This window comes from Pelodiscus sinensis, chromosome 2 (assembly GCF_052426305.1).
Source record: "Pelodiscus sinensis isolate ZL-2025 chromosome 2, ASM5242630v1, whole genome shotgun sequence".
NCBI classification, from domain to species: Eukaryota; Metazoa; Chordata; order Testudines; family Trionychidae; genus Pelodiscus; species Pelodiscus sinensis.
The window spans coordinates 121,178,375-121,193,135 of record NC_143053.1 but is presented as its reverse complement, the minus strand read 5'-3'; the positions used below and the strand labels follow the sequence as shown (position 1 = coordinate 121,193,135).

General features: G+C 38.6%; 1 protein-coding gene across 7 annotated transcripts in view; it reads left to right on the top strand.

Moving 5' to 3' along the window:
* Positions 1-14,761, top strand: part of RELCH (RAB11 binding and LisH domain, coiled-coil and HEAT repeat containing) — a 123,905-nt gene that overhangs the window by 49,928 nt on the left and 59,216 nt on the right. For all 7 annotated transcript variants that reach the window (XR_012901714.2, XM_075921384.2, XM_075921383.2 and 4 more), the window contains exons 11-12: positions 8,491-8,603; positions 14,429-14,519. Coding sequence is in view for 6 of the 7 variants with exons in the window: in XM_075921384.2 (XP_075777499.1) it covers positions 8,491-8,603; positions 14,429-14,519 (204 nt within the window). In the remaining variant the exon portion in view is untranslated. The remainder of the gene's footprint in view (positions 1-8,490; positions 8,604-14,428; positions 14,520-14,761) is intronic.

Below are 14,761 nucleotides of genomic sequence, written 5' to 3'. Positions count from 1 at the left end.
GTAGGAGGCTGCTATTTATCAATGTGTTGAGACACTTTTTCATGATCAGCCCTTTTCAGTCCCTTAATTCTGAAAATAAAACTCATATGGGATTAAATCTTTTGATATATTTTCAACTGAGTGTTTTAGAAGTCTGATATAATATTGGCTTTGCTAGAAAACTTTACAAACGTGATATAAATATCTAAGCAACTAAATAAGTGGCTAGATTATCAGAGATAATGCGCTAACCTGACAATTTGGCTACTTACTTGGTTTCATAAATGTAGCTGTGGGTGCTTAACTTCAGGTTCCCAAGTATGAAATCAAAATTTTGGAGTAGTTTTAAATAACAAAATAGTCAAGTGTATGCAGCTCATGTTTTTAATCAAGTGCCTAGATGCAGACTTCTAATTGTATATACTTGGAAATATTTTAAGTATCAATAGATGTATTTGTTTCAGTGTAGGACAGGGCTGTCAAAACTCTCAGCCTGTAGACTGACACTTCTCTGCTTAATGTGCTAGCCTCCCCATCCCTTAATATTACCCTGCAAATATAATTCTTAGAAAAAATAATGTTGAAGTATGAAGCACCTCAGTTCATTTCAATGTCATGTTAATCTGAAGCTTGTTCATTTTATGGGGTTATATCTTCTTTTTTAACTGTGTATAATTATAAATAAATGAGCGAAAATGAATTTTGCTTGGTTATCACAGCTGTATGCAAAAAACTCACTTAAAGCATATAAATAAATGGTCATAAGTATCCTGTCTCTGTTTTTCTCCCACTGATTCCTATGTGCAAACTTCGTAGTGGCATCCATGACAGACTTCATGTGGATTATTGGACCGTGTTACCAGCCCATGAACCATAATAGGACTATAATTTTGTCTTCTCAATAAAATGAATATGAAGTGTGTCCCTTCCACCCCATGTTGAATGTGTGATTAAATTGTGGCATTCATCTACAAAACTATGATCTTGGTCTGGATATACAAATATATGTGAAAAGCCATGAGGCTTTTAGTATTGTTATAACTGAAGTTATTTCAGTTATAATAAAGCAGTTGATATATTTCCTTTACCCCATTTTTTTTGACAGATTTAGCGAAAAAGTTGCACACATCCTCTTTTGAGAATATACACAAGTGGAGAAATATTTAAAAATACAGTTTCCATATTTAATGTCATGACTTAATCACGTTGCATTTAAAATATATTATGGCAAAGTTAAAAATATCCAATCTAGTACTGACTCTTTGAATGAGTTACATGACTTCCTGTGTTCCTCCCAGAATTAACATTTCTAAATGTTAACTCACTCCAATATTCAAAGTGCTAAGTATTTGTTGATCCTTCATTTATTAATTTTTGAGCCACCTTGATAAAGGAAGAAATATTTTTTCTTTGATTTTTGGACATTGTTTCCAAAAGATTAAACACACTAAGGAACAAAGAAGATCGATTTAAGTATATTTTTGAACTAACACTGTGGTGTGTGGTTCATTTGCACGTTATGGACAAACATTACACAAACAAAGCTAGAAAATTTGATACTTCTATCACAAGCCATCAATTTAACAGTTTAGAAAACTAAATTTCTTCTGTCAGTTGAGACTTCAAAAAAAAAAACTTGACTTTGCACAGAAACTATCTGAAGTTAAACATTGAATATAAGGTTCAGGCAAGGTCAGTTGTGGGTGGGAATATAGCATTGATGTTACCTAGTTTAGTTTTATTATAATGTGTCTTTGGATCAGCTCGTGTATAAATTATTCCACAGCAAAAACACACCTTTTCTCAGCATTGAAGACCATGCCTCTGATACGTGATGTTACATTTCTGGTCTCATTGATCGTGTTACAAGTGTTGGGAGTCATGCAGTGACAGTTGGCTCAGCAATCTAAAAGGAGAAGTGTCATCTCTGAAAACCACTTCTTCTGGTAATGTTGACTGGCATCAATAAAAGTTGAATCCAGTCCTCTTCAGCTAGGGATAAGTTCTTTCTTTCTGTACTGTAAAGGCTGAATAGGGGCCTTGAGGGCCCGAAGTATAGAGCAGATGAAGAAAGTAGGAAAAACCTTGGAAAAGTCACAATTTTCTCATTGTCTTTTCAGCACAAGTGATATTCCTTCTTGAGGAAGGCAAATGATTATTTTTTAAAACACTGGAAATCCCTCTCCTTGACTGCTAGATACTAGATATAGTGCCAGAAGACTTTCTCTAATGTTTCTTATTTTTGTTAGAATCCCAGGAACTTGGCTTTGTGTTTTCCCTGCTTGGAAAATGTAAAATTTTCTACTGTGCCATTGCTGCAAATCAAGTCATAGATGTTTGAGGTTTTTTTTTAATAAATAACTATTCAAAGCAGTAGAGCTACTAACAGAAGTTTCTGCCTGTAGGATAACCACTCCTGTACAGTTGTTTTCTCACTTCTAATTGACGTGGAGAAGGATCAGCCATTTCTTAAGACTTGAAAAGGCTAAATGAAGTCTGTCTTATCCACATGCAGCAACTGTTGAACTACTCCATTCCCCACAGGAAATCTCCTCTTACCTCCACTTGTACCTTTTCACTTGTCTTCCTCCCATTAATTATATGGGAAAACACAGTAGGCCACAATTACCCAAGAAGATTTCTCACTGTTTCTCCGCTCCCCTTCATAGAAGGAAGTATAGAAGCAATGATGCGGAGAACAATTCATTCTCCCATAGTGTGCACGAAAGAATGTGACCAATGGGCAAGGATACACAACTAATTCCATCTACTATAATAACCAGCTTTCAGCAAGGTAAAGAATTAACCCCATTCCAGTGGTTTTAGATTCCTTATCAGTCTTCTATACTAGAGTAAGCTAATATCTAGATGTGTATTGATTGTTTTATCCTGTGATACCCATTCGATTTGAAAAGGTTCATTTTTATCAAATTTTTGTTTTAAAGAAAATGTAAAAGCTCCTCCAAGTTGAGATTTCTCAAATAGTAGTTGTCAGGTTGTTTACTGAGAGAGTTTCCCCCCAGCATTTAGGTCAGCCAGAAGGGTCTTCACAGATCTTCATGTATCCAGAAAAACTTAAAAAACAATGAATAATCTTGCAGCATCTTAGAGACTAACAAAAAATGTACATGGTATCAACATGATACTGACTTAAATGGGGCCTGCGTGTTGGGCACAACCCACTTCTTCAGATGTATTTAGTTTAAGGGGTCCAGTTGACAAATAAATAGCAAAGGGAGGGAATGGGGGGGAAAGAAGGAAAAAGAAGGGGAAAAAAGAGCAGAGAAATTGTCAATTGGTATCCATGCTAAATGAAGCTGATAAGAGCACTTAGTGGGTACTAAGTACCCTTTGTTTGGTTTTGTGTGTCATTTATTGTGTCATTCCATACATGTGGAATGTAGTGGGTCATCCAGCCAATGTCTTTGTTTAGACTTCTGTTGTAGGTATCAAACTTGTAAATGAAATTAAGTTCTGTAGCTTCCCTGTCAAGATGGCTTTTCAAATCGGTTTTGAAATAATATGATGACTTTGAGATCGATAAATGAGTGCCCGGGCACGTTAAAATGTTATAAATGCTATAAAAAGTGCCTGTTCACATAGTCATCAGAAAAAAAAAAAGGAAATAGTAAACTGGCCATGCCTCTGTTATTTATACCCACACCTCTTTGGATTTTGCAAGAGTAGATGAGGCATCCATGCTCCTTCTACCCTTATGTATAATAACCTGTCTGCACTAGAAGTGTTTGGTGATGAAAGTGCTGCCAACATTCAGAAGTCGACAAAACCGAAAACTTATCAAACATTGTTTTGCTGTTTGTCAATAGGGGAGCTAACAATATGGGTAGGCATCTCATAGTGTCTGGCATCACCTTCAGCCGCTAAGCACTGTGGGAATGTGCAATGTAGGGTCAGTCATCTTGGGAATGTGAAAAAGCCATCTTTAGCTTTCTAGCCCTCCCTAGGCTTCCAGCTTACTTTCGTGCCACTTGAATGACAGTCCTTACTGCAAGCTCCAGCATCTGCTGTGAGAAATCATGAATCCTAGAATTCTCTCCCATGTTGTGTTCTAAGTACATTGAACACCACACATCGCAGCAGAGTTACGTATGCAATTAATAGCAGAGGATACAGACTCGGATGTGGACGACAACGTGAGTGATAGGGACAGCACCAAATTGGTATTCCATTGAGCTGTCTAAGAGCTGCTGTGCACAATGAACTAGGAAAACCAGCACAGAGTGCTGGGATTGCATTGTCATGCAGGTGTAGGATTCAGATCAGTGGGTACAGAACCTTCGATGTGTAAAGTAACCTTCCTGGAGCTGTGTGCTGAGCTGGCCTCTGAACTGCTGTGCAAGGAAACACAAATGAGAGCTCCTCTCTTGATAGAAAATTGTATTTCCACTGCATCATAAAAGCTGGCGACTCCTAATTGCTACAGTTCAGCTGCAAAATCAGTTTGGAGTGGAGAAGCCTACCATTGGAGCCGTACTTACGTAAGTGTACAGGCCAATAAATCGCATTTTGCTGTGTAGGATTGTGACTCTGGGCAATATGGATGATGTAGTGGCTGGCTTTGCTGAAAAGGGCTTTCCAAACTGTGTTGGGGAAATCAATGGAATACATTCCCATTGTAGCGCCACTCCACCTTGCATCAGACTACATCATTTGGAAGGAGTGCTTCTCCATGGTGCTTCAGGCTCTTTTTGGATCACCATGAACATTTCGGACAAATGCAGAGTGGTCTGGAAAGGTGTGTGAGATGCCCGCATCTTCAGGAACAATGGCCTGCACAGAAAGCTGCATGCTGGGACTTGCTTTCCAAACCAGAAAATTACAGGGGGGATGATGAAAATACCCATAGTGATACATGGTTTACCCATTACATGCCTGGCTATTGAAGCCTTATTTGGGTCGCCTGGACAGCAGTAAGGAATGGTTCGATGATAATCTAAGCCAATACTGCGTGGTTTTTTAATGTGACTTTAGCAGGGAGACTTTTGAAAGGGAGATGGAGCTATCTCTATGGCAGGCTGGACCTTGTCAGGGATCATATTCTTAGGTGGGGGTGGTTACATAACTTGTGTGTATGGGCGAGATGTTGGTCCATGTCTGTAACAATGAGACACCGTGCCTGGATGCAACAATGAGACAGTGCCTGGATGCGTAGTTTGAACATTCAGATACTCAAGCTGTCCGAGGAGCTCACAAAGTGGCCATCGATATCAAGGAGGCTCTGAGGAACCACTTTGACACTTTGACTGGCCTGATTTAGCCGCTGCTGAAACTGACCAGCGCTGACTACAGGAAGCCCGAGGCAGAGTTGCTCTGCCCCGGGCTTCCTGGAATCAGCTGCTGATCAGTTTCAGCAGCAGCTGACTTGGGGACGCTTGGGGTTCTTAAGTTGATTCTGTATGTAAGTCAGAACTGGCGGTCAGTTTCAGCAGCGGCTGAATCTGGACGCCAGTTCCGACTTACATACGGATTCAACTTAAGAACAAACCTACAGTCCCTATCTTGTACGTAACCTGGGGACTGCCTGTATTGAATAACGCAACACATCCTTGACCACATCTACATGGAAACCATTTGTAATAATCCTACAGTTGTTCAGACTGCCATTACTTTGGCTGACCTATCCCTGCTGAAGGTTAACAGGCAAACCCAGGATCATCTTCTGGATGTGAGCAGGGGGCACCCTGTTCCTTATGCAGCTAAATTCTGTGCTGCCTTGCTTCCAGCAGCACAGTAAGAGGAATGGTTTCGGGGAGAGTCATACCACTACAGTGGAGAAATGGCAGCTCTGTCATTATGGAATCTCCGTGAGAAAATTAAGTACCCCAGGAAAAGCTTTGACACCATCTCCCAGCAAGATTGTATTAATATCTCTGTGTACGTTGATGATCTGTTTGGACATAACTCAGACCCAGGCAGGGCATAGCCAGCTCACAAAAATGCAGCTTTTGGTTGCCCCACACTGCTGTCCTCCCCAGCTGCAAGAACAATTTCCTGAGTTGCCACTCTCCACCCCCTGCAATACACAGCAACTTACCTTTCTGTACAACCACCGCCCCTCCCCTGGCTGCACTAGATCAACTTGCTGTCCCATGCCTCCACAGCGCCCCTCCCTCTCCCCCTGGCTGCATTAGTGCAGCTTACTACCCTGAATGGCTGCCTCCCACACCATTTCTTTCCCCCTTTCTTCCCCCCCCCCCATCTGCACAGCAACATACCCCGTGTCTCTTCCCTTCCTTATGCTCCACGTACACTTGCTGAGAATCCTCACAAACATTGGGGTTTGAGAACAATTTCTCACTGTCTGGTGCACTGATTGTTACCACATTGAACCTAACCTCATCCACTTCTATCTCTTCATCAATAACTTATGTCTCTGAGCTAACTCTTGTTTCTGATTCTGTACTATGGGAAGTATCCACACTGTTCTTGAGGGGTAGATATGGGATCCCCATCCAGGATTGCATTCATTTCTTTATAAAAATGGTATGTTTTGAGTGCAGCACCAGACCAGCTGTTTGCTTCCTTCGCCTTCTGGTAAGCCTACGGAGGTATCTTTATCTTGGCTCTTCATTATAGGGTGCTTAACTCAAATCCCTTCTTGTGCAAGGCTCGAGAAATGTGTCCATACGTGTCCCAGTTCTTAGAGGTCACTTGCAGCTGTGATTACATTGATTCCTCACCCCACACACTGATGAGCACCACAGAGCTTTTGGATCTTAAGTGGGAGAGCCTTTGGAGCAATAGCCACTCCTGTTTCCCTGAGAAGATGTCATGAGTACTGCTACGCAATGAGCCAGACACTCGAAAATGACTCTTTACATGGTTTCAGAGCAGCAGAGTTCAAAGGGCTGACCAGAGTGACTGATCAGGCACTGTTGAAAACATGCTAGAAGTCAATAAACTCAACAAGAAACCTACTGTATTAGACTCTTCAAGATTGTTGATAATAAAGGTGTTGGATAGGCACAAGTTCCATGTGGAGATGGAAATTTTTTGTCTCTAATTGGGCATTTGTCAGGGATTTTTTTTGTCACATTGCAATGTGAACATTCTCTGGTTTTTTTCACTAAAAATGGCGGGTTTTTTGGTGACGCAACTTGCCAGTGTAGACAAGGCCTTACTTATAATTCCCCAAGATGTACCTCATTTGGGTTAAATGTTACCTGCAGACCATTATATGTATTTAATATATGTATGCATCTCGTTACTATCCAGAGGTGAAAACCTGCATGCCACACAATCTGCCACACAAATCAAACTGTGCAAAGATAGCTTTTCCATTGTAAGGAATTGACCAATATGTACAATACTCACTATTTTATAAGTAAAATTGAGTCATTAGAGAAATTGAAAAATCAAGAGAAGTGAGCTTGCATTGTTACACTCCTATCCATCATAGCGTTTAGTCCATCAGTGTCACTTACTGAATTAGGAAAAGCTTCCATTCAAGAAATCTGATTGAAGCAGAAACTCAAGTCTCTGTGCAAAGTAGCTACAGCAGCCGTATCTTCCCATTTCTGTACTTTATTCTTGCTTGCCTTTCATTGCTTGTTAATCTAAAAATTGCTGAATGAGCGCATTTCTTTAAGACACTTCGTAAACAGACACTACTTTTTCTGTCTATCCTGCCATGAAGTTTCTTAAGCATCATTTCGAATTAGGCGGTTGTGCATTTCTAAATGGGGACTAAAGTGACAGGTCAAGGAAAGGGATTTCCAGTCCACATATTTTAAAAACTAGTTCCTTTGAGAATTAATATCAGGTTTTGAGGAAGTATCTGAAAGGAAAGAGGTTCCTATATTCTGAACAGCCTTTTTTCTTTTCATTTAATGTTTTGCAGTATGGTTTTAAATAAAAGTTTGTTCTTATGGGAATTTTATTGCTCGGAAGAGAATTCAATTTCATATTTTTCCTTTTTATTGAAAAATCCTCTTTTTAAAGGCATACTGTGCTTCATATAAATACCTTAAGGGCATGTCTGCGAATTCTTGTACCCATGTATTGTTTTGACAGTTACATTCAAATGTATGTACAAAATTGTGTGATCAGCTAATGTGAAAGGGATATGTTTTTCTCTTGACTCCATGGTGACATAATTATCTTTCCAGAATGAACTTTGTGTAACCAACTTATTTTGTTCAATTAACAAAAGTTCCTGCAGATAATGTGGATTAAACTTTGGCTATCATTGTTTTATAGTTATTATTAGAGGTGATCTTCAAATGTTAACACTAATAATCTTCAGAAGCTTCATAGTTTGTGCTGAATTCTCCAAGTAGTGAAAAGGAGGCCTATAGCAAATGATTTTCATAGGTGTCTCAACATTTTCAAGTCACTTTATAAGAAAAGCTTCAATTAAAATGTGTTGTGTAATGTGTTTTGCTCTTGTGTGGCTAGCTATATTGTTTCACTTTCTTTTGCCATTAATGAATATTTGCCCAAAGCATTTTTACTTTGTTTGGTTTTTCCTTCACCCACAATTTTTTTTAGGAATTGATCCCACTCATACTGTGTACAGCCTGCCTCCATCCTGAACCCAAAGAGAGAGATCAGCTCCTACATATACTGTTCAATTTGATCAAACGACCAGATGACGAGCAAAGGTGTGTGTGTGTTGGGCTGGGGCGAGGGGTACTTTCTTCTTTTGATAAAGAAGCCAGTTTAATGGAAATTGGATACTCTTAGAGGGCTATTGATTGGGTTTTTTTTTCCAGTCACTTTTCATTCAGTTGACATTGTGGTAACAAACTCGTGTGGACTTTGGGACTTTCCATTTGTATGACCTGCACTTTCATGTGTAATTTATAGTTACTGAAATGTAAGAATATACTCTGCAAACTTTGGTGTAATATTTCAGTTCCTTTATGAAAAGTGAACTGAAATATTATTTAATGAAAACCAAATAAATCTAATACTTTCTGTATAAATATTAATGATATACCAGTCTTTTAAAACTTCCTCACTTACCCATCAGGACCCATAAGTCCTTAATTTGCTGACACCTAAAGCAGTTCCAGAACTTCAGAGGTTACTGTTGTCTGCTATTGCAAGACAGTTGCAGAAAACTTTAAGATCTGGTTTTGTTGGATAAAAAGTTTTTCATTTACGTGTGTGTTAATGATTTAGGATCTCATATTTTTTACTTCATTTTTCATTAAGTAGTACTCAGCAAATATAGTTCTGTGTTCTCTTTTACACTTTCTTGTTAAGATTATCCTTAAGGTTGAAAGACTGTAGTCCAGTTGGTATGTTTCTTTTCAATAGTGGAAACATTTTTCTTAATCATTAGTCTGGAATACGTCTCTTCCATTTTTTCATTAAAAAGACTTACCGTGAAGCATTTGCATCTGTCAATGCTCTTTGCTCCTGAGTCAGGTATAAATAACTATTTTCTGTATGTTTACGTAAAGATTCTCTCTGCTTTCACAACATTCTCATGTAAGAAAGGAGTTTTAGCTGTATCAGTTGTTCACATGGGTTGCTTTTGTGGAAAAACTTGCCAGCTGTCTACACTGGCCGCTTTGAATTTGTGCAAGAACACTGACTATCTAATGTAAGATTGTCAGTGTTCTTCTGCAAATACAACGACTCTCCCGTTCCGGAAAAAGCCCTCCTGCGCAAATGCTTTTGCGCAAGAGGGCCAGTGTAGACAACTGAGAACCGTTTTGCACAAAAAAGCCCCGATGGTGAAAATGGCGATCGGGGCTTTCTTGCCCAAAACCGCATCTAGATTGGCATGGACGCTTTTCCGCAAAAATGTATATTAGTGCCTATGTGCAGTTAGTGGTGAGATGTTTGTTTCCCCACAAACCTGAAAATTGCTACCTATGGCGCACAGGTTCCAGTCAGTGCGAAAATCTGTATGCAAAGGGTCCTTGTTCCTTTTTACAATCTTCAGGCATATGAATTCCACTTCCAAAATGTGCAGTGCTATCAACTAAAATGTTTTGGAAGTCCCAATAAAATTTTTGGTGCTATTGTTATTCCATACTTTAATGTAAAGAGCTGCATGGTTTTGTTGTAAAATTTTAGTCATTTGTGATTCATATATTGCAGTTCTATCAAGTTGGATTTCCAGGAGCCCCTTTACAACTGTAATCAGACCTCTCTTCTCCAACTAATAAATGTGAACTGAACCAAAAATATTTTGCTTAACTTTCACATTCAGCCCTTTACTATAAAATGTAGCGTAATATCTGAAAATGCCAGGTATCAATTTTCCAGCAGAAAATTTAACAGTGCTATCCAACAAAGTGCATATCTTCACAGTAAACTTAATAAAAATTCTGATACTCAGCTGATTGGCTGATTTCTGTATTCAAATTTCAGATGTCTAATTAAATTCCAAGTCTTATCCCTACAATTTTAACATGTGTGAATCCAAATCAAAATGTTTGGCTACAAGCAGACAAGTGTTTTCCCTTCAACATTGGTTCGTAGTCAACATCTTATCCACATTTTATTTATACTGTGTCTAACAGTTTACAACCATTTGCCAATAGCCTCGTGCAAGTAGTAACAGTAAAAACCATTCAGACATAATGATCTGTTAGGTATAGTGTTCATGTGGTACTCAAAATCAATCACTGTACAGAGACCTGCAGTATACAATATCTCAGATGGGTAATGGGTGGACTTTCATAAGTGCCTTTGGGCACAGAGGGTTGGTGTATCAGGTCAGCAGGTTTAGTTCCATTTTTTTTTCTTTGGATAAAAATATATGATAAAATATGATATTGACACGCTATAGGGTGATCCCATTTGTGATTAAACTTGTTAATAGCTAGTTGAACATCAGTGAATTATATTGCATACTAACTACATAAAGTAATCGACAGAGGGTTTAACTTCATATGTTTGACCGTGTACACAATGTCCATGGATAATAAGCCCATAGGCATGTTGCCATCACATTGTATACATTCACCCCATTGGAAGAACTTGTTTTAATTTAATCGTAAGAGCATTGGGACTATATATACAAACATGTACAGGCTTTACAAAATATTTTTTAAATATCCTTATGAAAGTCATAACCAAGTTTTTCAAACTTTGAGTTTGACAATTTTAAAGTTGGTTTTGACTGCCTTTCATAGTAACTTCATAAATAAGTTCTGGAAATCCTAAAAAGTGTTTATATTTCCATCACTTTTGACATGTGCATTTACATTTCCCAGTCTCATAAGAGACTTTTAGATCTGAACTAACTTGGTTGTGAGGTTCGGAGGAGACCGAAGTGGTTTCAGGTGAACGGCCAAGTTAAAATAATAAAATAACACTTCATAATATTGACACACTTCTGACACAAAGTTCAGACCTGTCGTATTCAAGTTCTATCACAACTGCATGTTCTGATACTTCAGTAAAACTTTTCATTATTATACTCTCTTTTTATGTTGAGATTCAGCTGTCTGGTCCAAGCTGAAAGAAGGGTCAGCTGCAGACACTTGCAAAGCTACTTTGTCATCTCACAATCTTAAGATTCTTTGGGGCAAATCACTGCTACTGTACTTTTCAAACTATGGGCCACAACCCAGTACTGGGGATGTGGAAGATCAGGCACTGGGTCACCTTGCTATAGAGTCATCAACAGTGGTGCTAAAGCAGGCTTCCTGCTTGTCCTGGCACTGAGGACTGTGCTGCATCCTGGAACTGACCAGCAGGTCCAGCTCCTGTGGGGCTACGGACGCTGCCCCCACCATGAGCCTGGCTTCATACTCCCATTGGCCAGGATCCCCCTTCTCACCCTGAATCCTTTGCCCCAGGCCCACCTCAGAGTCTGCAAGTTAGAAGATGTAATTATGTTGGGTTGTAGGCATCATTTTTCTTCAGCTGGGTCATGAGAAAAACATTTGAAACCACTGTATTACTGCATCTCCTACAAATCAGTTTTGACTAGCTTAATTCTTATTTAATAATTCCTATTTTTTTTACTCTATTCCTTAACTTTGAAGGTCTGTGCCATACAGTGCAGACTAAAGAAGAAAATCAGTTTACTAGGGCAGTAGGTTTTTCCCACCATTCCTTACACCTTCCTTAGTATGTAACATTCCCATCTTGAAATCATTCTGGAGCGGTCCTCTCTTTTTTTGGAGGACTGGTTGCTGCATCATGTGTAGGTGAAAAATAACAAGCAGAAATCCTGCCTTTCAACCTTAAGGTCATATTGAGCTGCATTTAAAAGTTATCGGTATGCCATTAATTAACACCATAAACTGATGCACTCTTGGTGATTTCAGTAAATTATGTGTAAATTCACAAGTAGAATGGTAATCTTACTGAAGGGATGGTATTATATCCATTCAATGCGAAGGTGTTAAAATGTACACACAATTTATTTTGAGTGCTGACATGGTTAGTAGAAATTAACATTCTATCAAGTGCAGCTGTGAACATAATCAGTATATTACTTGCCAAGTTAATAAAACCCTAATCTTATACAGCCTCTCTCTGACTTACGAACCGGTTACGGACCAAGGAATTGGTCATAACTCTGTTTATTCGTAAGTCGGACCCCATTTAGTTACACGCAACTGCGCTGTTCATAAGCACGGATCACGTTCATAACTCGGGGTCCGCCATTTTCGACAGTTTTAGTCGTAACTGCGAACGGTTGTAAGTCGACCGTTCGCAACTCGGGGACCAGCTGTACACTCAGGCAAAAACAGGCAAAATTGTAGCACGATAGTCATTTATTAAGTAGAAGTTGGAATGTCACAAGTGCTAGGTAAGGAGACTTTATAGGTTCTTTTGACTTGAATCCCCTGTGTATTCTGGATTCAGAAGTAAAAAAACAAAAACAAAACCTCCTTACTGATGTCTCACCAGGGTTCTGTCTCCTGAATTTGTTCTCATCTCCTCTTTAAGTGACAAGGAGACATGTACGCACTTTGCATAGACTCTGGTTCCATGTGGGCATCCTTAGAAAAACAGATGATTCTTGAAATCAAATATTTGAAAACATTGCATTGAGGCTCTGGTATCCCCAAGTGGTTTTTGAAGAATTTGCTTTTCCTGCTACTTTTATTGTGTATCATGAGCTAGCTTATATTGTAAAATTCAGTTTTTTGGATGTAGGTTTAACCATTCAGCTGGTAATCAAGAGCCATGGGAAGGAGGTAAAACTTAATCAAACCTTTTGCTGTAAAATGTTAAACATATAACACATTTTCAGCTCTGTAGAGGAATAGTTTTGCTTTTGTAAAGTAGGAGTATAGATAGAGCTCCATAAAGCAATTGAGATTCCTACCCTTCAAGTTTTTAAACTACAGTGATTGCATAGCAAGTTGTCTGAGTCATAGTTTTCTCAACCTTTTACTTATTTGAGTACTTCTAAAGATTTCAGATCTTTCTGATAGATAATAGGATCATTCTTTTAAAAGCTCATGAGACCAATTTTCTGTCATAGGAACTAGATTCCTTATTTTATTTGAGCTGACCATTTCAAAATACCATTTTCAAAAGTTATTAATACTTTAGTTATGAACAGTTTTTCTTTGTCAGACTTCATGCATGGTCTGACATATCAGAACAGTAGGGCTATGTCTAAACTACATTGCTCTGTCGAGAGAGGAATGTAAATGAGCCCAATCGAAGATCAAATCAAGCACGGATTGACAAATATCATGCTTCATTTGCATAATCACGCAAGAGCGCTTTTTCGAAAAAGGGTTTTTCAAAAAAGAAACTGCAGACTTGATGGGGTTCTTTTGGGGGGGGGGGGGAAGACCCTTTTTCGAAAGAACCCATACTCCTGAGGGTTTTTTCAACCCCCCCCCCCCCCCCGTCTAGGCTGTGGTTTCTTTTTTGAAAAAGCGCTCTCGCGTGGTTATACAAATGAAGCACAAGATTTGTAAATCCGCGCTTCATTTGCATTTTCAATTGGGGTCATTTACACTCTTCTTTTGACAGAGGAATGTGGTTTAGACATGCCCTAAAATATTAACTTTCTCTCAAAATTAGACAAAACAATTGCATTGTCTGCTATTAAGGTTCATCGTGCATTGAAGGCAAAAAATGTCTTTATATAGTAGTGCCTTTTTTCACTAATGCACTGATATTCTAATAGAGTAGTATTAAACTAATGTGCAGCAAGGGGGTTTAATTATTGAAAATGTATATCTTAAAATAGCCATTCAAGATCCTGTCATCTGAAGAAGTGGGTTTTGCCCACAAAAGCTCATGATACTATATATATGTTTTTTAGTCTCTAAGGTGCCACAGGACTGTGTGTTGTTTTTACAGTTACAGACTAACACAGCTACTCCTCTGAGACTAAGAACAGTTATCTCTAAATAATCCTACTGTATCTGCTTTTCTTTATTAAAAAAAAACAAAAAAAACACCCAAATAATGGAGGCATAAAATGTTTATTGTAGGAAAATATCTACAGTGTAAACAGGGTTAAAGATTTTGATCTCTTTTTCAGACAGATGATATTGACTGGTTGTGTGGCATTTGCTCGACATGTTGGACCAACGCGTGTAGAAGCTGAGCTCTTACCACAATGTTGGGAACAGGTAATTGAGTATTTCATGCTTACAAAAGGAAAACTTCAGCAGTTTATTAAGGATTTGCTTTAAACCTGCTTTTTATGCAGATTTAAAACAAGGAACTACTCACATAATGTAGAGTCATTCTGCAGATCTTATTGCCAAGAGTGTTATGAAGGCCTAAATTATAACTGGGTTCAAAAAATAATTACATAAGTTCATGGAGGATAGGTCCATGAGTGACTGTTATCCAAGATAATCAGGAAAGC